Source organism: Heliangelus exortis, chromosome 5, assembly GCF_036169615.1.
Source record: "Heliangelus exortis chromosome 5, bHelExo1.hap1, whole genome shotgun sequence".
NCBI lineage: Eukaryota > Metazoa > Chordata > Aves > Apodiformes > Trochilidae > Heliangelus > Heliangelus exortis.
Genome location: NC_092426.1, coordinates 2,377,324 through 2,401,896, shown reverse-complemented (window position 1 = coordinate 2,401,896; position 24,573 = coordinate 2,377,324). Strand labels below are relative to the sequence as shown.

Here is a 24,573-nt window from a genome sequence, read left to right as displayed (position 1 = left end):
GTATTTAATGGCATTGCACCAGTCAAAAGTCACTGAATTTTTAGGCCTTGTTTGTACAGCAGGGCTTGACAGTAAGATATTGACTACTTTATCACTAGAAGGTGGTGTAAATGTTTTAAACTTCTTTATGAACCACTGTGAAAATAAAGGCACATAGATACCTGGGGTTGGGAGTTTTAGGAGAGACCCCGAGTAGAATTTATGTGTTCTAAAGTCACATTGTTAAAAGTCCTACTTGTTAATACAGAATTATTTAAAAGTACATATTGGCACACATTCTCCTACTGCTACTTCAAGGAAAAATGACTTATTTGCATTCTGATTAAAAAAAAAAAAAAAGGATTGTAAGATAATTGATTTTAGCCAGATTATATGTAATGTAGAGCAGGGGACAGTCTGGATCAATCAAAAGCAAAATCTTTTGGTTTATTTTCAGCAACTGCCATTGCTGTCTCTCAGGTTTTCCTCAATTTACCTGTAAAAGTCTCCTGTTTGGTGTCAAATGCTGACATTTCATGACAAATTACTTCTGTATAAAGGAAAACAATTGTATATTTTTTTCTATCTAGTTTGTTTTGTTCTGGTGTAATATATTGTCCTGACATCATGTAAAACTCAAAAAAGCTTGCATATTATTTATAATGAATGTAAAAAAAAGTTTAAAAAAATATTGTATGATACGTACTTGTAACTTTTTTTTTTAATTCAAGATTAATATATTTCAGCATCTTCCCATGGAAGTGGTAGGCCCTTTGAGTAGTATCTGCAGTCATCAAATGCATACACAAAGCTATAGTAATAAAAAAGGATAGTTTGGCAGCAACTAAAAGTAGTTTTTTCCATTATGCAAGTATAAATTTCATAAAAGTGTAAAAACCTGCTGGGTAGTAACCACACCTTTTTGCTGAAGCACACACTGTCCTCAGCTGAAGCTGCACAGAATCCTGGAATTTATGGAATGGTTTGGGTTGGGAGGGACCTTAAAGCTCCTCCATTTCCACCCCCCTGCCATGGTCAGGGACACCTCCCACCAGCCCAGGTTGCTCCAAGCCCCATCCAACCTGGGCTGAGACACTGCCAGGGATGGGGCAGCCACAGCTTCTCTGGGAAACCTGGGGCAGTGGATTCCTTGGGAATGGTTTTCCTTGGTCCCCCTTGGCTGTGGGACCAAGGGACTTCCCTGGGAAACCTGGCACAGGGGCTCAGCACCCTCAAATTAAGGAATTTCCTCCTCATGTCCAACCTCAATCTCCCCTTTCTCTCCAAGTTTTAACCCATTTCCCTTCTCCTCTCCCTACCCCCCCGTGTCCAAAGCCCTCCCCCAGCTTTCTTGCAGCCCCTTCAGATATTGGAAGGTTGCTCTGAGCTCACCTGGGAGCCTCCTCTTCTCCAGGCTGAACAACCCCAATCCCTCAGCCTGGCTTCCCAGGGAGCTGCTCCAGCACTCCCAGCATTTCAGTGGCTCTGCTCTGGACACCTCCCAGGAGCTCTGTGTCCTTCTGATGTTGGGGACTCCAGAACTGGGCACAGAGCTCCAGGTGGGGTCTGACAGGAGCAGGGCAGAGGGGGAGAATCCCCTGCCTTGACCCACTGGTTCTGCTTCTGGTGATGCAGCACAGGACACTGTTCTTCATACATTGTTCAACATAGCCGAACAGGTTCTGCATACCTGTTCTTCACCTTTATATTGGAAATACTGAGTGCTTCTTGCACACCTTTCCTCTTTAATCTTCTAAAAGTTTGTGCTCTCTGGTGTGGGAGGCAGGGCAGTTGGTACCCACTGGGAGCACCCACATCTGTCACCCACTGAGCTTCTGCAGGGCCTCAGCTTCCCTCCACCCTCTCCCCTCCCCAGAATGCTGAGCTGGGGTCCCCACTGCAGCTTTCCACAGAATTCCAGAACATCAGGACGTGGGAGGGAGCTGTGGAGCTGCTCCAGTGCCAGCCCTGCCCCAGCAGGATCCCCCAGGGCAGGACACACAGAACACATCCAGGGGGGGTTGGAAAGGCTCCAGAGAAGGAGACTCCACAACCTCTCTGGGCAGCCTGGGCCAGGGCTCCCTCAGCCTCCCAGCAGAGAAGTTTCTCCTCAGCTTCAGCTGGAACTTCCTCTCTTCTCCCTTCACCCCATTATTCCTTGTCCTACTCCTGGGCACCACTGAGCAGAGATTGGCCCCTTCCTCTTGCCCCCCACCCCTCAGCTATTGATGGACATTCAGAGATCCCCTCTCAGCCTTCTCTTCTCCAGCCTCAACAGCCCCAGGGCTCTCACTCTTTTCTCGGATTCCTCTTAGGTTTGTTTTTGGTTTTTTATTTTATTTTTATTTTTTGCCTGCCGGCGGAGGAAGAGGGAGAGGAAGAGAGGGAGGAAGAGGGAGAAGGGGAAGGAGAAGGAGGAGAAAGAAGGAGGAGGAGAAAGATAAGGATTGAAAGAGAAGGGGAAGAGGAAGGACAAGAAACAAAGAAGAAGGAAGGAGAAAGAAACAGAAGGCAGCAGAAGGCGGCAGAAGGAAGCAGAGGGCGGCAGAAGGAAGGAGAAGGCGGCAGAAGGAAGCAGAAGGCGGCAGAAGGAAGCAGAAGGCGGCAGAAGGAAGGAGAAGGCGGCAGAAGGAAGCAGAAGGAACGCTCGCTGTGTCCGTTCCTCAGGGCCGTTCCGGCCGTTCCCGCCGCTGCCCGCGCTCCCTCCCTCGCCCTCCCCGCCGCGCGGGGGCGCTGTCCCGGCGCGCGCCCGCCCTCCCCCTCCCTCCCCTGCCCCGCGGCCCTTCCCTCAGGGCGGAGGCCGCTTTCCCAGAAGCCCCCGCGCGCCGGCCCCGCCGCCTCCTCTCAGCGCTCCCCCCCCCCTCCCCTCACACCTCCCCTCACATCACGCACACCCCAACCCCCGCAACCCGCCCGCTGCGCGGCCATGCGGGAGCGGAGCAACCGCCGCGGAGCCTGAGGGGGTCGGGGCGGCCGGGGCCTGCCCTGCGGAGCGGGAAGGGGCGCCGGGTATGCGGGCGGTGGTAGCGGGCCGGGAGGTGGGATGCTGTCGCGGAAGAAGACGCGTACGGAGCTCTCCAAGCCGGGCGAGGTGCAGGGCAAGTATGTGAAGAAAGAGACCAGCCCTCTGCTTCGCAGTGAGTGTCGGGGAAAGGCTCGGGGGGCTGGGGACGGGGGGGGGGGGGGAAGGTGGGCTCCGTCCTTTGTGTGCTGGGGCCGCGGTTCGGCGGGCCCTGAGGGCCTGCGCGGCTGAGGGGGGCGAGGTCCCTCCTGAGGGGGTGGGGGGGACCTCTCCTGAGGGGGGGGAATTCCCTGTTGTGGGAGCTGAGGAGGGTTCCAAGTTAAACCTGGAAGGTTTAGATTTTAGGTAGATTTAGACGTAACGTGAACGGAGCTCTAAAGAGTGTACCACCAGAGGCTGACGGTAAGCAAAGTTGTGGTGTTTTATTTCATCTGCTTTGCTTGCTCCTTTTTCAATAGTTAGAGGTTAAGATATCTTTCAGATGAACGGCACAGGTCGTTTCTCTCCCATTCCAGAAAGCAGTGGTTATTTTACCCATCCCCGGCTGCGTGCGCTGCCAAAAGGTGTGTGCGCTGAGCATGAGATAACTGCAGCCGAGAGTTGCCTAAAATCCCCCGAGTGCTTCTGTTCCGAACCGTAAATCGCCGTGGGGAAGTCACTTCTGTGCTCCTAGGATGCACTGATCTACATGTGGATAGCCCGAGGACACTGCCCCCGTCCTGGTTTTGCTGGGATTTTACAGCACACTGGCAAAATACTCATGGGGAGTGTGCTGAGGTTCCTTTTTTGTTAATCTTTGAAAACAACCTGAGACCGAAATGCGTTGTGCTGTAATTCCAGGATTAGCTTGGCAATCACAACCAGAAACAACTGGTCTGCTGGCAGGAGCAGGCAAAGCTTTTCTGGTGTTTTGCTACGTTAACAGCTGGTGCAGCAGGCAAGATTATTTAGTAGTCTGATTACACTTTCTTAGTCCTTAAAAAAAGAAGAGAAGCAAGACAGAAACCCACTAAGATGCTATTTTTATATCTTAATCTGTAGGTGTGTCTGAGAGGTGTAAAATTGTCTTGACACATTTATGCTGTTTGCCCTGATGTGGTGACCAGCTATTACACAACTGCCTTGTAGTGATGGTGGTAAATACACTGATTACACCTGGTGGCATGTTTACTCTGAGTTATAAGAGTGGATTAATAAAAACTAATTGATAATAGGCATAGCCACCAAAATGAAAGTCATGGTTTGCATTAGCTCACTGGAGGGGGACTAATTATTTTTATCACATTGAAAGTAGTAGTTATGGAGGGAGGGAGTGTAATTCTATGGATAGAATTACAGTCACCTCTTCAGGTAAAGGAGAAAGGGAAATAATCTGCATGATAGAGAAGTTAAGGTGTGCAGAGTGACAGTGTTTTGCTGGCTGAGCTTTGTGATGAGAGGAGAAAGTATGAATTCTGACTCTGTCATGGGTTCCTGTGGGCATTAACATCTGCAGTGATTCTGAGCTGGGCAGGATAGGGGTCCTGGCAGTGTGGAAGCCAGGATACCTGGATTTTCTGGGCCTTTCTCATAGGTCTGGAGCCTGGCTGATGTAGCCACAGTGCAGCATGGATGGTTTGGGGGGTTCTCTGTGTGTTTTTTGATGGGTTTGGGGGTTGTGTGTTTGTTGTAGGTGTAGTTGTACTGGCAAAACTGCCCTCTTTTGTCAGGGGTTTGTTACTGGTGGGACAGGACGATGTTTTCTGTTGCACCAGTTCAAACTGCAGCATTTTCAGCATTGGAGGTGCCTCAGAGGGGTTGTGGTGTTTGAATTTCCTCTGTTCCCTGGTGGAAATCAGCGTTGTGGCTACCCAGGTGCTTGAGGCATGAGCACAGCCAAAGTTCTTACTTCTCTTTCATGCTGCATATCAGATCTGATGCCTTCATTTATCCGTCACGGTCCAACCATTCCAAGGAGAACTGATATCTGTCCTCCTGACTCAACTTCTTCTGCCTATGCTCCTGGTGGAGATGGAATTATTTCCAGAAACCAGAGTTTCCTGCGAACTCCAGTGCAGAGGCCACCTCATGAGATAATGAGACGTGAAAGCAACAGACTCTCTGCTCCTTCCTATCTTGCCAGAAGTTTAGCTGATGTCCCCAGAGAATACGGCTCTTCCTCCCAGTCCTTTTTGACAGAAGCTAATTCTGGTTTGGAAAATGGGGATGCTGGAGCCCGTTGTTACTATTATGATCATTTCTATGATGCCCAGAGGAGACGTCAGCTCAACGATCGCCTGCATGAGGACTACAGGTATTATGAACACAGCAGTGATATCTTCCAGAGGATGTCACAGAATCATGGGAGGCACACTTCAGGTAAGCATCAATCCTTGCTTCTCTGAAAATATGGTTTTGGTAAGGGTTTAGCTGCAGAGGTGTTTCTGGATGGTTTGGGTTGTGGTTTTTTAGGAATTATGCTGTGTGGGACAGAGCTTTTTTTTTTTTTTTTTCTGTGATCTGAGTACACTGCATATTCCCATTTCCTAGAATTGAGGATTTCATTGCATAAATCCAGAGAGGAAATATTTATACTGAAACCAGGGCTTACTTATTGAATAAGTGGGGTAAGGTCAAGCAAGTGTGTTTAATGCCAAGCATATATGCAGCTCCTCTACAGAAAGTTGACTCAGTTTTTCTCTAGCAATGAATTTCCTTCATGGGGGAACACCTACTGTTTGTAGGATAGAGAGGGTAACCAGCAGTTCTAAATCATAACATTGCCATTTTGTTTTATTATTGCATTTTAACTCTTGTTGTGTTATTATTTAACCTTACTGTGTTAATTTAACCTCAATAATTAAGATAATTTATTATAACTAGTTAAAGGAGGAATGACTGCATTGTGTAATTAGCAAACTGGCATATAGTTAGTGCTGCAATTGTTTTCCTAGTCCTTAACTTTTTTTTTTTCTGTTAGCTTGCAGTACTCTTTGTAAACATGCTTTCCTCCTCAGTTTCACTGGATCTTTTCTGTTTTATAATGTAAGAACAGCACAAGAAGAAAGAATCCATTAAGCATTGCTTTTTTTGAAATATTGATTCTGTGAGGACACCAAAGGTTAATTCTTTTGGTGTAGTGTGCTGTTGTGAATCTCTTGGTGGAATAAAATCTCTGGGATTACAGTATTGCCCACAGAAAATTTTGACCTCAAAAGTGTAGTAAATTTGACTGTATTCATGCACCATATACATTATGAAAACTGTTCAGGGAGCAGATTGGAACAAACATTTCAAACCTGCAAATAATGTACCTTCAGTACAAATTCTGCCTCTTCCTGCTGTCTGACAGTAAATGCTGAAATAATAAGGTTTCAGACTTGTTGCCTTAATCCTCTTTTATTTTGCTAAATGCTAATACATCTGAGCCACCTACATTTTGCATGAAATCCCTCATCTGTGTTGGTTGTCATTCAGCAGCAGTCACTAAACATTTACCTGGCCCAGGTAACCAGCACCTTGTAGTGTGTGCTGGGATGTGGTGGGATGAGGGGCTGGAGGGGGGAGGGTTTCCTAAAACAATCCATCAGTTTAACATTCCAAGTGACTGTGGGAAGGAAAACTTTAAAAAATGGTGCTGTGTGGAGCTGAGATGATGTTAAGTGGAAATGGGGTAGGAAAGTTTAGTTTCCCTTAGTTTGAAAGTAGAGCTTAATGTAGAAATACTTAAAACAAGCTAAGAGTGGGTTACCAGCCATGTTTTTCTCAATTGTAGCATCATGGGTTGCTTTCTAAAAAGGCTTTTTTCCCCCCTTTTGTCTACATGCTCTCTTAGCCACTGGAAACCACAAAGGAGCTGCTGATATTTTGTTGGTCTTTGTCTTTCACTCTTGTTTTTACATGCAGTAGTTTGAGCAAATTTTACATTTTCTTGGTAAAAAGTGTTTGTAGGAAGAGGCAAAAAAAGGTGAGCCTTTTGTCTGCCAAAGTGTTTCCCTTTTCTGCTGCTTTTTTTTGCCTTTTATCTCAGCATGGGATATGAACTCTTAAATTCCTCTTTCGAGTTTCACTGCAGTAAGAATATTAAGTGATGTCCTTAACTTCAGTACACATTTTCAGGAAGTTGCTGTTACTTTTTCTCAGTAGAAGTATGTGGTTAAAAATAAGAAAACCTTAGGTTTTTCTAAGTTCTTTCATCTCACCATTAAGCTTCTTTTCATTTGAACCATCCTGTCTTCAAACCATCAGTGTTTTCCTTAAGCCACACTAATCTTTCTGTAATTTCTAGTTCCTTTTTTTTCTGCATTTCCAGAATACCTTTTTCTTTCATTGTCTTGGTCTAAATTACTTTCTCCTTACACATCTGCATTGTGGTTTAGAAGCCTTTCACCTAATCAAAACTCTTCATCAAGATAACTGATGACAAAATTGCTTAATACAGTTTCAAGGCATAAGGTTAGAGTCTGTAAATGCTGCATTCTATCCTTTTCCTCCTCCCACCCTCCCTCAGAAGATCCCTTCAGGCCATTCTGTTACAACTTTTGAGAAGCAGTTGTCTGGATGTGAGGAGGTGCATGGGAATTTCAGCTTTCATTCCAAGTAAAGTTTCTCCTCTTTATAATTTGGAGGTAACTTGAAAATGTGTTCCCCTTGAGATCTTCATAATCACATCTCTCAGCAAAGTATTTAGGGAAGCCCCATGATTTTTCAGCAGTCTGTGTTGACAGCACTGATGTGTTCTTTCACAGGCATTTCTCCTTGAGGTCGTTTTCTCTCAGTACAATTTAATTGTCCATGCCCTCCTCTCCTTATTCTCATTAGCTGGTTTTAATTAGCAATCTAGTGCTGCTGGTTTTCCTGAGTAAATGTCTTCAGTTGGGATATTTCCTAGTTTTGTACATTTAGCTACCTCTGTGACATTTCTTGCTTTGTTTCTTTTCTTTTTGTGTGTGTGTCCATTTCAGACTTGATTCTAAGAGACTTTACCTGTCTTTCCTCGACATCTCTTTCCTCTCTTCTAGGTTACAGGTTTGGGGAGGTCTGTGGTTGAAGTTATATCTACAGTATAGATTGGAACTAACTTGTAACCAAGACCTCAGAGTTATTTGTACCTGTGTGAGCGGTAAGCTGAAAAATTCTTATGTGTATATTAAAATCACAGTGTAAAGGGACTTTCTGGTGAGGGATTGTAAGCTGTTGCCTGTGATGTCCAGAAGAGAACAGCAATGAACAGAAAATCCAGTGTGCTTTAGTGAAAGTAGGTTCATCTTGTGTTAAATTGTACCCCTTAAAAATTGCACACTGGTAGCTGTGTGTAATGTAAGAGCAAAATAAAGAAGTACAGATTATTAAATTAGCAGGGCTTTACTCTTTTTGGTATGTACTCTTCATGAGTTTCTAAACAACGTGCAGTTCCTGCCCTTTTCTTCTTTTGTGCTGATTCTGCAGTAATTTCTTTGTAGCATATTTTTTTAAGCTTTCAAAGTACTTCCTGTAATTTCCTCTTGGTGAATTTATGCTTGGAACGCCCCATTCCCTCTGAGAAACGAGGTGCTTGTGCTCAGGAGGTACCTTCAAGTGCTTTGGAAAGGGTTAGGAAGGCCTAGAACCTGCAGGCCTGTTATCAAAACTTCTTTGTGCTGTTTTATTATTACTTACTCCCTTAAAATTGAACAGTTTGTTCATCTTCCCTTCCTGCTCTTCACCCTGGTTTGATGAGGGGAAGGGAGAGGATTTTGGCATCGTGAAAAAAAGGCTCTGAAGACAATTGACCTAATTAAAGACAAATCTGAAGGCCTTTTCTTTGGCTAGATTTGTTCTTCAGCACTGTGAAGTTTGGTTGAAGCTGGTTGTGGGGAGTTTGGAGGCTCTAAAACTTTTCTGCCTACATCAGCACTGTTTCTAATAAACAAAGTGAGACTTTCTCTTGTCCCTTATGCTGGGCTGCTTTGGTGATTTGATTTTTTTTTTTTTTTCTCCTGTGTTTTCTACCAGACTGAAGGAAACTTTTCCTTCTAACTTAAGAGCCTGGATTTCTTTCCAGGCAGCTCCTTCACTGGGCTGGAAAAGCACTCACATTTTTCTTAGTTCCATACAAATGGAACAAGCCAAACAGGACTCCCTTGATTGAAGAAGATACCAGATATTTTTCCCATTTGTGACATTATCAGTTTAAGATATGTTTTTAAGAGAAAAATCTTAAATGAAGGAACTCTTTGCATTGATATCTTGCAGCTCGCTGGAATGTGGTGCTTAAAGTGTGAGGTTTGGCATTAGGACCCCCTGTGGCTGAAGATGTTGAAAATAAGACTGAATATAGGTCCTGGCCTTACAAAACTCTCAAGTATTTCAGATCTTGTTAATACTCTTACTAAGTGATTGATATTTTCTTTGCACTTTCTTTTTTTGAAGTGTTGAGAACAGACACAGTGATGCTCCCAAGCAAGCAAACTGCTTTGAACAGGATTTTCCTCTGCTTTGGAACAGCATATAATGCCCCTTGGTCTGGTTGGCAATTAATTCCTTTGAATTAAGGAATGCTGACAGCTCAGACCTTAAACAGAAAAGACTATTTTACAAGAGAAGGGAAAAGCAAAGCCACAAATAATATTCAGCATTGATGTCCCTTAAAAGCAACAGCCAAACCAAAAAATACCCCAAACATACAACCACTAGGAAACAGAATTAACAAATGAGCCTGACAAGATCCAAAGAGGCATCCTGAAAAGGATGTACAGTTGCATAAATTTCAATTAATTGTTGACCATTCTTGAGAGTTGATGGTGCCACTGAGGGGGAGTTTATAAACAGTGCTCCTCCTTAAGCAGAGGATAGGAGACTCAAAATATTTGGAAAAAGCAGATAATTTCAACAGCTCTCTTCCTTGGGAAAGCAGGAAGAATGAGAATTTCTGTCCTGTTGTAGACAAAACAGTGTGTGAGCAAGAAAACCCTGAGCAGTTATAGTGAAATGCTTTGACTTCTCTGGTTTTGCTTGTCCTCTAGTAGTCATCAAAGGAAAACCAAGAGGATTTTCCCTCAAGAGGAAAATGTCAAGTTTTACACTAGATGTTTTGATAAAAATGGTTCAAGTGGCAAGTTTGGGGTTTCTTTTTCCTGTAGATATTATGCATTGTTCTGTGTGAATCTGTCACCAGGCCATGATTTGGGGACTCTCCTTGGTGCATGCTGTAAAATCTGAAGTGGGCTGCTATGAAAATGCTTTAGGGCATTAATCTACCCCAAATCTAACCCAAAATTTAAAGGCAGGGGAGTATCATACTTGCTCACTGTGACCCAGGAAAGGTAGTGCTCTCACAGTAGGGGATTTTAGGCTTTCTTGCAACTTCAGCTTATAAACCACATAGGAATTTATTCTTCTTAGTGTTGTTCAGTCTTATTATTGATACTTGTAGGTGTGAAAGTCAATTTTTCATCTTCAAAATCCTAGCAGGAGCTGTTTTTCTTATATGTGTATTCACTCTGCCTTCAGGAAGCATCTGCTGAGTAGTGTAAGGGAAACAAAGACACAATTTCATGTGATCTCTGGTAACTCCAGTGACATAAATAAACATCTAAATTGTACTGATTGCCTATTTGAGTGCCATAGTGGGTTGTAAGACACTGTGAATATTACCTGGTATCTCAAAACTTCTAGCAGGGAAAATATTCCAGTATGATCTGTGATTTTAAGGGGGAAAATGCACGTTAGGACTCTTCATGACAGTCTAGATCCTGAAGTATTTGCAACCCTCAATTTATCCATCAGGCCTTTGATTTCATAGTCAGAGCTTGTTATTAGTTGCAGAGGCTTGAATCTGTTCTGGACTGGTAACTTCTACAGCTGTGTGAGTTTATCTTGGTGGGATGGCTCTGCTTCTTCATACATGAAGTCAAAATGGCAAAAAAAAGGAATGTGTGATGTATCTGTGGTCTTCTCTTGGGTTTGTTCTTTGTATCTTGGAAATGAAAAAGAAAAAAAAGCTGGCATTGGGATGATCTATATAGTTAGAATTAAATGATTACTCAAACACAGAACTGCCAGTGTTGCATTTCCAGTGGGGGAAGCTTTTTAGCCTCTTTTCTAGGTGCTTATGTCATCTAGATTTTTATTTTCTTCACTATTTAAGTCCATCTCCCACTCTTCCAAGGCTTTTGTATGAAGAGATGTAGGTGTGTCAAGAGAACTTCTGGTGCAGAGCATGGCTTGGACAAATTTAATACCAACTTCCAAACGTTAGAAAGCATTAACCTTTATCCCAAAGAATAAATATGTATTTGCTGCTGGAGCCACGCTAGAATTTAAGTAGGAGGAACTGTAACAAAATTATGGGCACAGGCTACTTTTAACAGTAAACAGAAAAATATTTATGCCTTTGAGAAAGCTCTTTCCCCCAGTCAGGTTTGTCTGTTCAGATCTTCTGGTAGTGGTGATTTAGTAGGCAGTGTTTATACATAAATGAAATTACAACACAGCAATCCAGCTACTGGAGAAAATTCTGAGCTTGTTTATCTGAAGTGTTTCAATAATCTTAAAACTTTGTGTGCTGTCATTGGAATGAAAACACCACCAGTGACATAACTGTAGCTGGGCTCTGAAATAGTTTTCCCTGCCCCAGTGCTGCTAAAGGTCAGGAAGCCTTTAGGATTTTTCTTCTCACTGGAAGTAAAGGTCTGTGTTGCTTAATCCTGGTGGGAGATGGGAGGTAGCACAGAGGCTCAGCCATCACCTTCCCTACAGAAAGCTAACAAGGTGGTGAGTACTGTAACAAGAGGAAATAGCTTAAGGCTGAATAGTTCAGAACCTGACAAGGTTAGAGAAAGGTTTGTAGACAAGCACAAATGTTTTAAAGAACAGGCCTCGGGGGGAAGCTTGTCAGATTTTTCAAATTGATTTTTTTTTATTTATTCAGTTACTTTGGAGCCTGAGAAACAGAAGTATTGCTGTTGTCTTTTTGAGTTAATGACCACACCTGAGACCTCTTTTGGGTAGTATGCTTTAGGTGACTGAGGCTCTGCCTTTCCCCTTCACTCTCTCCAAAAGTAATCAGACAAAAACATCATTTCTGGAAAACAGAAAGAGAGGGGTGTATCCCTCTGTCAGAAAACCTGGTGCTTCTGATGGAGTCTCTGACTCCTAAGAAAGTGGGAAAAGTGGCTCCCATACCCCTTCTGCTGGCTGTGGGGAATAGTAACACAAAGTGATGAATGCTGTGATTGAATAGATGCATTTGCTTGTGGGATGAAAAGATAATTGGCTTTTTTTTTTTTTTAACCCAAGATTTCTGAACTGTAAAACTGGGGGTAACTGAAGGTAACTACTTAAGAGGATTCTTGATTATGTCACTTGGATTTTATGGTTAGGGTTTGGTGGGGGTTTTCTTGTTTGGTTGTTTTCTTTTTTAGTTTAATTATTATTATGGCTTTTATTCCAGCTGGCTTCCTGAGTGTAGAGGGAAGGAAAAGATGAAATTGGAATTAGATTGCTGCAGTACATCTCTCAGCATCCAGCATGTTCATTCTTACAACATGAAACCCATGTTTATGTTACAAGAAATCACATGTTAAAATGCCAGTGAACAGTCTCTTAAATCAGATGTTTAGTAGAGATAAATCCTAAATGTGCTGCATTTTTAGGGCAGAGATAGGAACTTAAGATTGACTGCTGCTTTCTTTCAGCTCTGCTACTACCCCAAGCACACCTGACCAGGCTTTGGTTCTCTCCTGCTGGAGAAGCCCTTCTCCCAGTGCATCCCACATCACCAAGAAAAGCTGGAAATTACTTTTTTTTCACATGCCTCTTTAGCATTATGAAGTGTAGGTGCTCAGTTTTAGAGAAGAGGAAGGTGTAGAGAAGGTGATAGCCTTACTGGACTGGGAAATGGGGGGTGAGGGCAGGGAGAAGAGATTTTGTGACTGTCTCTGAGGAAAAAATCTCTGTATCTTGTCAGGATTGCAGTGAGAAAGCCTGACTGTTCTACCCAAAACTGCAGATAAACCAGGTGGCCTAAAAAGTGTGGGGAATTTTAGCAGAGCAGACACCAACTTCAGTGTGGAGAAGGTGGCTGTGCTCAGCAGAGGGCTTGGGCAGGATCCTGTGTGGATCCAGCTTTTCCTTTTCCTCTTCTTCCTGATGACATTTTTTGTTCCTGATGACACTTTGCACTTCAGTAATAACTGTCCTGCAGCACAGTGTTAACCTTACTTGTCCTCTCTTGGTTTACCTGGGCCTGCTACTGTTCTTTTCTGGTTAATGTGAACACCTTTATTCAGTGATTTATTTTTTTTTTTCAGACAGTTGTAATTTCTGACTGCAGCTGGAAAAAAAATAGCTGTGCCTTTGGTAGGTCAAGACTTTGGGTGCAGCTGTAATGGCATTAACAGAAACTGTCATTAATGTCAAGCTTTGATATTTGTGATCTTGTGTCAGCTCTGCTCAGCAAATCGAGACAGTACCAACAGCTTCACCTTTGCTGTGTACACTGGTGCCTGTCTCTAGATGAAAAAATTAGGAGGTTTAAGTGTTTCTGAATAAAACTTCCTAATTAATTGAGCTGGAGGAGAGCAGAGCAAGTGAGACCTGAAAGGGAGTAGCTATTTTGACTTGGGTGGTCCTGTTTTTGTTTTTTTTTTTAAAACTAATTTACAAGCACGTAGGTGGCATTGCTCAGAGTTCACAGAGTGCCTCAGGCATGGGGTGGGGGGGAGTTGACTGGTGAGTACCTGTCCTTAGTTTTGAGTATTATCACTTCAGCTAAACATTGCTTTCCTTTTCTTTAGGCATCGGTAGAGTTGCTGCTACATCTCTAGGAAACTTAACAAATCATAGTTCTGAAGATTTACCTCTTCCTCCTGGCTGGTCAGTGGACTGGACTATTAGAGGAAGGAAATACTACATAGATCACAACACTAACACAACTCACTGGAGCCATCCACTCGAGCGTGAGGGGCTCCCTCCAGGATGGGAGAGAGTGGAGTCACCAGAATTTGGAGTGTATTATGTAGATCACATCAATAAAAGAGCTCAGTATAAACATCCTTGTGCTCCCAGGTAAGACCTTCTTTTCTGTCACTGGTTTTTTTTTTCCTAATCCAGTTAAGAAAGTGGAACTGGTTTTGTCTCCTGTGTAACCTGCCAAAAAAGTCTTTATTTTTAGAAGTCAGCCTTAATGGTTCTTGACTGAGTTTAATGTGAGTAGTTGTAATTGTTAGGGGTTTGTTTTATCTGTTACTGTCTTAAGTGTACAACCAGGATATTGTTCCTAACTCACTTAAACAAAGCAGCTATTCTCTTCAACTCTCAGTAAAACAACAAAGTTGCTGAGAACAGAATTGAGTTGTAGGCTGAAACAGAAGTTGACCTGATTTTCCAGGAGTCTTTCTGAACAAATATAAAATATCACCTGAAAGATGAATTAGGTCTTGGCTAGGATGAAAATTAGCATGTTAAGTACTCATAATTTAAAGGTTAACTGAAGTTAGAATACACCAAATCTACCACTTAATTTCTGCTACTCAAATCTGTTTACCCAGGAAGAGAAAGTTTTTTAACATGAGGCACAAAACAGACATGTGAGGATGAACTTGCTTGTAAATGGAATAACTTTCCCAACCACTGCCTGAAAACATTTGTTGTAACATATGAAGTGGGAGATTATTTGGTCAAATCAGTACTTGCCTTTTTAATGTTTTTAAAACAGGTGTCATTTTTTTGTTCTGTTTTATTATCCTAAATCTCTTCATATTTAGCAGCAGGCTCTGGGTGATTTTTACAGTGTGCTGACAGAGCAGCAACACTGAGAGCTCTGCCTGGAGCCAAGCACTAACCCAGCACCAGGAAGTTGCTCTCAGTGTAGTCCTGCTGAAGCAACATTCCAGCTGTGCATACACCACTTATTTGCACTTATTACTGTGTGTCCAGATGTTAACAATTCCATGATACCAGGATGTTCCTGCTTGGAAGTCATCAACTTTGCCTCTCTTCCTTTGCAGTGTCCCCAGGTATGATCAGCCTCCCCCAGTGAGTTACCAGCCCCAGCAAGCTGAGCACAGCCAGCCCCTCCTCGTCCCTGCAAACCCCTACCACACTGCAGAGATTCCAGACTGGCTGCAGGTCTATGCCAGGGCTCCTGTCAAGTGAGTTGTGGGCTTTCTGTCACTGCATTTCATACCATCTGTAGCTGAGAAAGAAAACAAATCAGAGAATCCCAGAGTGTCAGGTGGGAAGGGCCCCCAAGGCCCATCTGCTCCAACCCTTCTCAGATTCTTGTTTCTCTGAGATGTCTCAGCACCCCCTGGAGCTGAGACTTCAAACTTTCCAGAGTGGGGGAATCCCCCCCTTCCCCTGGGAGACCATTCCAAGCTCTGACTGTCCTCATGGGGAAACATTTTCCTCTGGTGTCCAATGGGAATCTCCCCAGGATTGTGCCCATTGCCCCTTGTCTTGTCCATGGGACTCCTTGTCCATAGGGAGTCTCCAGCTGCTCTGGACCCCCCTTGAAGTCCTGGATCATGGGCAGGAGCTCTCCCCTCAGCCTTCTCCAGGCTGAGCAGACCCAGTTTTCTCAGCAGGTGCTCTGGTCCTCTCCTGACTCTTCTTTTGACCCTCTCCAGTCTGTCCACATCTTTTTTTGTAGAGTGGGGACCAAACCTGAACATGGTGTGGTCTGACACACACTGAGTAGAGCAGGATGATGATTTCTTTGATGATGATGCCCTTGTTGATGCAGCCCAGCATCCTGCTGCCTTTCTCTGCTGCTGCAGGACACTGTTCTCTTGTCTTGAGCCTGACCAAGACCCCTCAGGTCCCTTTTTTTACAAAGCTGTTCTGTCTCTAGCAACTCCAGTTGGGATCTTTGTCTCCATTGCCTAACAGCTATCACTGACTGTCTGAAGAAGCTGGAGGAGCTGCTCATCAGTTAGTTTGATTTCTATTAGGCATTACTTAAAATCATCACAGTACTTCTTGTAGTTCACATGACTTTCAGAATAATGTGTGAGACCTGAGGATGTGATTTACCTTCAGTGTATTTGTGAGGAAGGTACCATGTACTTAGGAAATATTTCACATATTTTGAGGGTGTTACATTTTGAATGCTTATCTTACTCTGCTAAAAAAAAGACATACATACACATTTTCCTTCACAGTTAAACATTTTAAATAGAGACTGAAATCTATATTCCTGTTCAAGAATTTAAAAAAACTACGTGGTAGCAAAAAGTTGTTGTTTTCAAAGGAGCAAGACTTAAGGAGCAGCAAATCTCCAATAAAGTATTTGAGTCAGCACAATGAAACAAATTACTCTTTCTAATGGGTACAGCTCTGCAGAAAAGGAGCTCTAAATAGAAAACCAATAAAAAAATCATGATATGTTTTAGTAGTTACAAAATCATGTGCTTTCTTCATAAGTCAAATATGGAAAGTGAAGTTTTACAGCAGTGAGCAAGTCAGTCAAAATCAGGCTGTAGAATGCTCAGTGACTTCCAGAGAAAAAAATCCTCTTTCTTTAGCTGCTTCTAGTAACTCATTTTAATGGGTTTTATTACTTCTTGTGGCTTCTGGGCTTGCCAGCAGCCTGTAAAGTTTTAAATTGGCCTAAAATCCACCAGTACAGTTCTGCATCAGGGGCATGCTGATTTCCTGTAATCTATGAGGGGACTGGTTTCCTAGAAACACTTTTAGGTTTTGGCTGCAGCTGCATTTCTTTATTTAGGCATTTGGCACATTTAAACTACATAGTTTTAAATATTTCAGCCTGTTTTGCACGGACTCCTGGTTGGTACTTCTCTGGAAACTTGAGAAACAAATTTAAGGCAACTTAAACAATATAAAGTTATCAGGAATTTCTTTGTATCTCGTAGGCTGAGACAAATTTAAAAAGCAAAACAAGAAAACTCCACATTTAATTCATTCATTTGCTTAATTATTTCATAATTCTCAAAAACTTCTGTGCAGAAATAAGGCCTGGTGTGTGCTACAATTATATTGGAGGAGTGGTAGCAGCTGGCTTAAGTGTCACCTCATCTTGAGGATTTTATTGATAAATAATTTTCAGATACAAAAATCAAGATTTACTTCATCACTTTTCAGTGTAATTTTAATAATGAACCTCTTTGTTTTCAAGGCAACTGGCTTGAAGCTTGGGTGGGCAAAACAGGTAGTAGTAGTACTAGTAATAGTAGTAGTAGTAGCAGTAGTAGAGGAATACCTTCTGCAGTCTGCTGCTTGAAGTTTACTGTGAAAAATCTGCACTGAAATCATTGGGGGATATTTTATTACTGCACCTGCTACTGTGATAGCTTGATTTAGCTGGCTAAAGGCCAGTTGGTTTTGTTGAGAAAAGCAGATAGTGATAGCAAAAATAAGTAATGTTGCCTTTTTTTTCAACAAGTTTCTCTAAAGGAGAAGAATTTGGGCCACTGGAGAAGGCTAGAGGAGAGTTCACTGGAGGTTCATTGTAATGCTTCCCTATTTTAGTGGGAAATTGTCAGCTCTTAAGGTCAAGAAGATACTTGGCTCACCAGACAGCAAAGAGGCTTCAGTGTCAAGTTACAACCAGGTCATGATTTCCAGTATCAAGGTGGCTGTGATACCTTGAGGTGTCCTTTTCCCCTCCCTCCTGGCACCTCTCAAGGTTTGTTTTGAGTGCTGCAGCTATCAGAATCTTAGCACAGTGGAGCCAAGACTCCTGGCTCGTATTTAACTCTTTTTTTAGACAATGAATTGGAATGTTTCTCCACCACCCAGATGAGATATCCAGGCTGGGAGGTGTTCCCACTGCATGTGTGGAACTGTGAGGGTGAGGAGACCAAAAATGTTTCTCTTGTATGAAACATCTTGGTTCAGATTCTTCCCTCATCTCTCTGGAGCAAAGATCTGAACCCAGGACTTTGTTCTGCCCACCCTAATCATAGTAGGCTATAAATATTCAGGATCTTTGATGTTGCAAGTGTTGTATTTTGTATTAAATATTTATCAACAACTGAAGAAAGCCCTGGAGACACTGGAAATTCTGGCTTGCATATTCCATCTGCTAAGCTCTGGCTTTCTGAGGAGGAAAGGTTTTGTGCTCTGGAGGAATTCTGTACTAAAGTGCTTTCTCTCCTGCATTTCTGTGACTGGTTGCCCTGCTAAAATTTACCCTTGGGGGTCTAGGGCAGGTACTGGTGCTGTGTGCCCTGTTCCTCCTGGCATCTCCTTGGGGGGCATCCATAGACTTGGCATCTCCAGGGGACTGGAATGACCCCTTTGCCATTAAGGCACTGCTGGTGGCTTAATCATTAATGAGACCCCTTCCTCTGTTCAACACATGAAATCAAAAGAAAGTTCTCAGATTGAAAAACAATCCTGAGGCACTGGTTTTCTAGTGTAACTTTTAGCAGGGACAGCTTCCAAAAACTAAAGAACCACCAAGGGTTTAGCAATCTGTGATGATGCTTTAAAAAAAAAAAAAGAGGTGGAGAGGGGGGTCCCAAAAAACCTACAGACACATCACTGCAGGGTCTAGCTGTGCAGCAGTCAGATAACTTAAATACAGAGGTTGTTGTTTAGTGAGTTTATAGAAGCTGTGGTTACCTAAATTCTTTAAATTCCTCAAGAGCTTCTTTTGGTAGGCACCTTCTGGTAGTCACTGCCTTCTTTGGTAGCTTAGCTGTTTTCTGAGGCACTCCAAATACATCTTTTCACCATGTAATGTAGTGCATTTGCATAAATTTACTGATATTTTGGCTTCAGCCTCCACTCAAGTGAATATATTTTCTCATGCAGCTCAGTCAGATCAAATAACTCCATTTATTCCTTGAATTTCTCCTGTTCTTTTAATAACTATAGTAGTCAGCTGTCTGTTTTCCAAGTTAAGAAAATGAGATTGCAGATGATGAATTGTGTGTGCTTTGAAGTACTAGATAAGAGCAGGGCATGAAGGGCATTGCTGGGGTGATGTACACCCACCTCAAGGCTTTTCTCCAAATTAAATCATTTAAATGCTTATTGCAGGGCAAGGTGAAATCAAGATGAAAACTGGGTTGGGAATTTGCTTTTTCCTCACCTTGCTTAGGAAATTCTGCAGCCAGAGGTGGCCAGGACACTCCATGCAATAGTCTCTGTTCTAGGGAATCCCTACTCATTTTGGGGTGATATTCCTGATGTTCTCTCCCAGGATTCTCTCCAGGTTGAGGCAAACCCAGGTCAACCCAGCTGTCCCCACGAGTTGGGTCACACCTCATCTTGGTGTCCCTCTGAACCCTTTGAAATGCTTTTGGCCCCAAACCCAGCAGCTCCTTGGCTCATGTCACCCTGCCAGGCTTCTCCTGTCATCACCCTGAGGTGGGAGGAGACCCTCAAAGAGAACAGCCTGTTTATTTTAAGTTTTGGGATCTCTCATGATGAAATTCAACAAGGGGAAGTGTAGATTTGTAGCATTTGGGGAAGAACAACACGATGTCCCAGTATAGGTTGGGGGCTGAGCTGCTGGAGAGCAGTGTAGGTGAAAGAGACCTGGGGGTCCTGGTAGACAAGAAGATGCCCATGAGCCAGCAATGTGCCCTTGTGGCCAAGAAGGCCAATGGCATCCTGGGGTGCATTAGAAAGGGTGTGGTTAGTAGGTCAAGAGAGGTTCTCCTCCCCCTCTATTCTGCATTGGTGAGGCCACACCTGGAGTATTGTGTCCAGTTCTGGGCCCCTCAGTTCAAGAAGGACAGGGAAGTGCTTGAAAGAGTCCAGCACAGAGCTACTGAGATGATTAAGGGAGTGGAACATCTCCCTTATGAGGAAAGGCTGAGGGAGCTGGGGCTCTTTAGTTTGGAGAAAAGGAGACTGAGGGGTGACCTCATCAATGTTTTCAAATATGTAAGGGGTGAGTGTCAGGGAGATGGAGTTAGGCTTTTCTCAGTGGTGACCAGTGATAGGACAAGGGGTAATGGGTGTAAATTGGAGCATAGGAGGTTCAAGTTGAATATCAGAAAAAATTTTTTTACTGTAAGGGTGACAGAGCCCTGGAACAGGCTGCCCAGGGGGGTTGTGGAGTCTCCTTCACTGGAGACATTCAAAACCCACCTGGACACGTTCCTAGGGGATGTACTCTAGGGGGCCCTGCTCTGGCAGGGGGGTTGGACTAGATGATCTTTGAGGTCCCTTCCAACCCCTAGGATTCTAGGATTCTATGAAGCTGTCTGGAGTCACTTGATGTGAGCATCTGTGTGGGTGGCTTTGTCCAGGAGCTGTTAACATGCTGGGTGACACCAGCCAGAGCCCAGCCAGTGATTGTTTTGGATCCTCAAGTGATGTGCTCTAAGGTGCTCACCAAAACAGTTGGTTTGCTTTTGGCTTCGTGTCTTGGGTTTTTCCTGAATTATTTCACTTACCAACTCCTTAGGGAACATCCTGAATGCCAGTGTCTCCTGCTAAACATCATCCTGCAGCTCTTTCTGCAGGGCATGTGGTGGTAGCACTGACTCTTTCTGTAAAATCACCATGATTCTAATGAAAAATTTTGCTAGAAATACTGTTTTTCTATCTTTTGGAAACTTTCCCCTGTTGCAGGCACAAAAAAAAGGTCCTTTAAAAGAAAATAATGAAGAAAAATGCTTGGTTTTCTTGTTTATAAAGGTAAATGTTATGAATGCTGAACCATGCATTTGGTACAAATCTTGTCAGCACTTGAAGGGTTTTTGGCATGAAAGGAAGTCAAATGGTTGAACAAACCTCTGCTCTGAAACTGGACCTCATGTGACCCAGCTGTCTGGTTCTTTTGCAGACCTTAAAAGCAGCAGTTCTGATTGTGGAAAATTCCTTGCAGGAGCAAGAGCATAGCCTGGAGAAGTCACATGGGTGGTTTGGCACTCAGGACATAAACTGCAGCCTTCAGGAAACTTGTTGGGCTCTGCTGGTGAGACAGGAGAGGCTTGAGGAGGAGACTCATGTTGTACCTCTCCAGAAGTCTGAGCATCAGGGCACGTTTGCATTTATTTTGGAAACAGAAAAAAAGTGTGAGGTGTAGAAACAGAAACTGAGAATTGCTCTATATTAAAAAGTAAAAAAAAAAAGTAAAAAATCAAACCCTCAGCACTGCAGCTTTGGTCAGAAGAGCAGTGCTGCATGTTGAGCAGGAGACCTGCAGGAAGGTGAGGTGGTTTTTGCCAGCAGCTCTTCAGCCCAGGAGGGTTTGCAGTGGTCAGTGACCCCCCAGCAGCTTTCTTGCACATTGTTTTCCCACATTTTGGGTGGATTTTGTGCTTCTGCTTTTCTTTGCAGCTTCCCATCTTCCACTCTCCCATCAGACAGAGCAGTGAGCAGCTGAGGATGAGCATGGCCTCCAGCAAAGCCACTTCTGGTGTTTTCTCTGTGAGCTTTCACCTCCTGCTCTGCTGACCTCCTCCAGGAAAAAGGGTGACAGTGTGGCTGGTGCTTTGGTGACTCAGGCTGCTGTGCTCTGCCTTGCTCAACCAACAGCTCCTCCTAACTGGGAGCAGTGGGAAGAACCACACCAGTAATTGGTTGATTTCACAGCTGAGCTTGTTTCCAGCTCAGGCAGGGATCTGGCTCAGATGTGCCTCAAGGAGGAGCTGGGGGTGGCACTGCTGTGCTTCAGGCCCTGGGGATGTCCCCAGGGATGTCCCCAGCAGTTTGGGTTTTTTCCATTGAGGGGAACGTGCAGGTTTTTAGTGCTTGTATTGCTCCCTGGACACCCACCCCACAGGCTGCTGATAGCCAGGGGTGGTCAGGATGACCCCTGCTGCTGTCAGCACTTGCAGCTGATCAGATCAGATCCCCTCATCAGATTCCCCTCTCCTGCAGTCCTCACTGCTGCTGATTCCCCCCCATCCGTGGTCCTGTGGGGTTCAGGACCCACAGTTTGGGTCACACTCAGTTGGGTTCTTGCTGCTCATGAACCAAGGTGATGGGGACTTTCCAGGAGTGCTTGTGAAGGCTGAACAGGAACACTTGGGAAACAAAAGGGTGTGTGAGGGAAGGCTTGCAGGGTTCTGCCTCCCAGGAGGTACCTGCTGGGGAGTGTTAGGGTTAGCTCTGGAATTAATTCATCTTAATTTTTTTCTGAGTTTCTTGAATTCTGGAAGATGCTTTATTACTAAATAATCCTCAAGGTTTGTTGGATGGAATTGCTGGGTTAGTGCTTCCAAAATGCATTTCCTCCCTGGCTTTGCTATAATCATAGAATGGTTTGGGTTGGAAGGGACTTGATTATCAATATCCAATATCCCTGCCATGGTCAGGGACACCTCCCACCAGCCCAGGTTGCTCCAAGCCCCATCCAACCTGGGCTGAGACACTGCCAGGGATGGGGCAGCCACAGCTTCTCTGGGAAACCTGGCACAGGGGCTCAGCACCCTCAAATTAATGAATTTCCTCCTCATGTCCAACCTCAATCTCCCCTTTCTCTCCAAGTTTTAACCCATTTCCCATGTCCTCTCCCTACCCCCCCGTGTCCAAAGCCCTCCCCCAGCTTTCTTGCAGCTCCTTCAGATATTGGGAGGTTGCTCTGAGCTCACCTGGGAGCCTCCTCTTCTCCAGGCTGAACAACCCCAATCCCTCAGCCTGGCTTCCCAGGGAGGTGCTCCAGCACTCTTCAACTCCTTGTTCAAGGAGCTCTTGGTCCTTCTCCTGGCGACTCCAGAATCAGTTAATGGGATGTGCTGTAGAAATATCAGGAAGAATTTTTTCCCTGTGAGGCTGAGGGAGCCCTGGCCCAGGCTGCCCAGAGAGGTTGTGGAGTCTCCTTCTCTGGAGCCTTTCCAACCCCCCCTGGATGTGTTCTGTGTGTCCTGCCCTGGGGGATCCTGCTGGGGCAGGGCTGGCACTGGAGCAGCTCCACAGCTCCCTCCCAACCAATCTCACTTTCTGTGATCCTGTGTTCAGCAGTGCTGTTTGTTACCCGTGGTTCTTTCTCTGCCTTGCTCAGACACAGCTCCCAGCCTCCTGCTCTTCGTCACCTTATTTCCCCACACCCCGCAGCCAGCTGGAAGCCCCGATGTTGCTGTGCAGCCCCCGGGGTGAAAGTTTTTCCTCCAAACACCTCAGGGGGGCAGTGGCCGAGCTGACTCACAACTTTTTTTTCCCCCGAGCAGATACGATCACATCCTGAAGTGGGAGCTCTTCCAGCTGGCAGACCTGGACACCTACCAGGGGATGCTGAAGCTGCTCTTCATGAAAGAACTGGAACGGATTGTGAAGCTGTACGAAGCCTACAGGCAGGCGCTGCTCACCGAGCTGGAGCACCGCAAGCAGCGCCAGCAGTGGTATGCCCAGCAGCACACCAAGAATTTTTAAGCTATAACGACTTCTTTTTTTTTTTTTTTAATTTTTTTTTTCCTTCGATAGACTCTTTCTGAGGACACTTAAAAGCTTTAAAAAGGTTTTCACACTTCAAACTATGAAAAAAGTGCTTTTGTTGAAAAGGCAGCTTATTTTTTTGTGTTGATGTTGCACCTTTTTTTTTTTGTTATTATCCTCTTGAATATTTTTCTACATGTATTATGTCTTGTTTATAAAAACGAAAAATGTTTGATAATCTTTTTTTCCTTACAAGAACGAGTTTATTATTCTCAAAGCCAGCGTGGAGTTTAATCAGAGACTTGATTCTGGTATCTTTTTTTTTTTTTCCTAGCAGTCAGCTGCAGTATTAAGCTGACTGGACTTTCAAAGGGCAATAGATGCAACTTAAATGAAATGTCCCAGATACAAAACATTTGTTAAAATCCAAATGAATATTCCTGTGTATTTCCCTCGGGACTTCTTTTACCCCTCTCTCTCTTGAGAGGTCTGCTCTGTGTTTACAGCTTTACTGTGCAGAACACTGATGTTTTTCCTCTTCAGTGACACCCAGGGCTAGGACCAGACTGAAGTGGGTGATGCCACCATCTTAAACCAAACTGCTTCATCAGACTGAAGCCCAAGTTGCCTTATTTTCTACTTTAACACGTTACTACTTTAAATTCACCACTCCTTTTCACAGGAATTAGTCAAAAATACTTTCTCAAAGACCAAGCAAACTTTTCACAGGTTTTTTTTTTTTAAATGCTGGGTAAACTACATTTCAGAGAACATGACCTCACCACCTGGGAAGGCAATGGCATTGTCTGACCAGCTCACCAACCAGCTGTACCAACCGTGGAAGAAATCAGGGATGTAACAAAACTTGCTTCTTTTTTTAACAAGCTTTTGTCTTGTATTAAAGCTTCCTGCCTTGGGGAAAGTTTTTAATTGTACAGTTACCCTCTCCAGTACTTTCATTTGGTTCATTGATTGTCCTGAAATGTTATTTATGGATTCTTTTTAGTGCAATAAGCATTGTTCCAGACAAAAAAATACATTTCTTGTAAATCCTATTAATTCAATAAAAATCATTTTGTTTAATGCATGGATGTCTAAATTTTTTTTTTTTTTTGCTTTTGTAGAATGTCAAAAAAATTCTTCTGTAAGAAGATGGGGGGTGGTGAGCATCAGTAGCTTGTGTTCTCTGCCATGGGAGGGCTGGGGATCTTGCTGTGGCCTTGCTTTGATGAAAATGTTTTTTCACCCCTGGTAAAAGCTGGAGAATTTACTGAGACTTTATCTTACTGAGCCTTTATTTTGTCTGA

The 24,573-nt window shown here is 43.9% G+C and overlaps 1 protein-coding gene across 1 annotated transcript; it reads left to right on the top strand.

Moving 5' to 3' along the window:
* The first annotated feature begins 2,789 nt into the window (after positions 1 to 2,789).
* SAV1 (salvador family WW domain containing protein 1) lies at positions 2,790 to 24,353 on the top strand. Its single transcript, XM_071745130.1, has 5 exons — positions 2,790 to 3,116; positions 4,913 to 5,359; positions 13,759 to 14,029; positions 14,971 to 15,114; positions 23,062 to 24,353. The coding sequence occupies exons 1-5, from the start codon at positions 3,023 to 3,025 to the stop codon at positions 23,261 to 23,263; spliced, it is 1,158 nt and encodes a 385-aa protein (XP_071601231.1). The 5' UTR covers positions 2,790 to 3,022; the 3' UTR covers positions 23,264 to 24,353.
* The last annotated feature ends 220 nt before the right edge of the window (positions 24,354 to 24,573 follow it).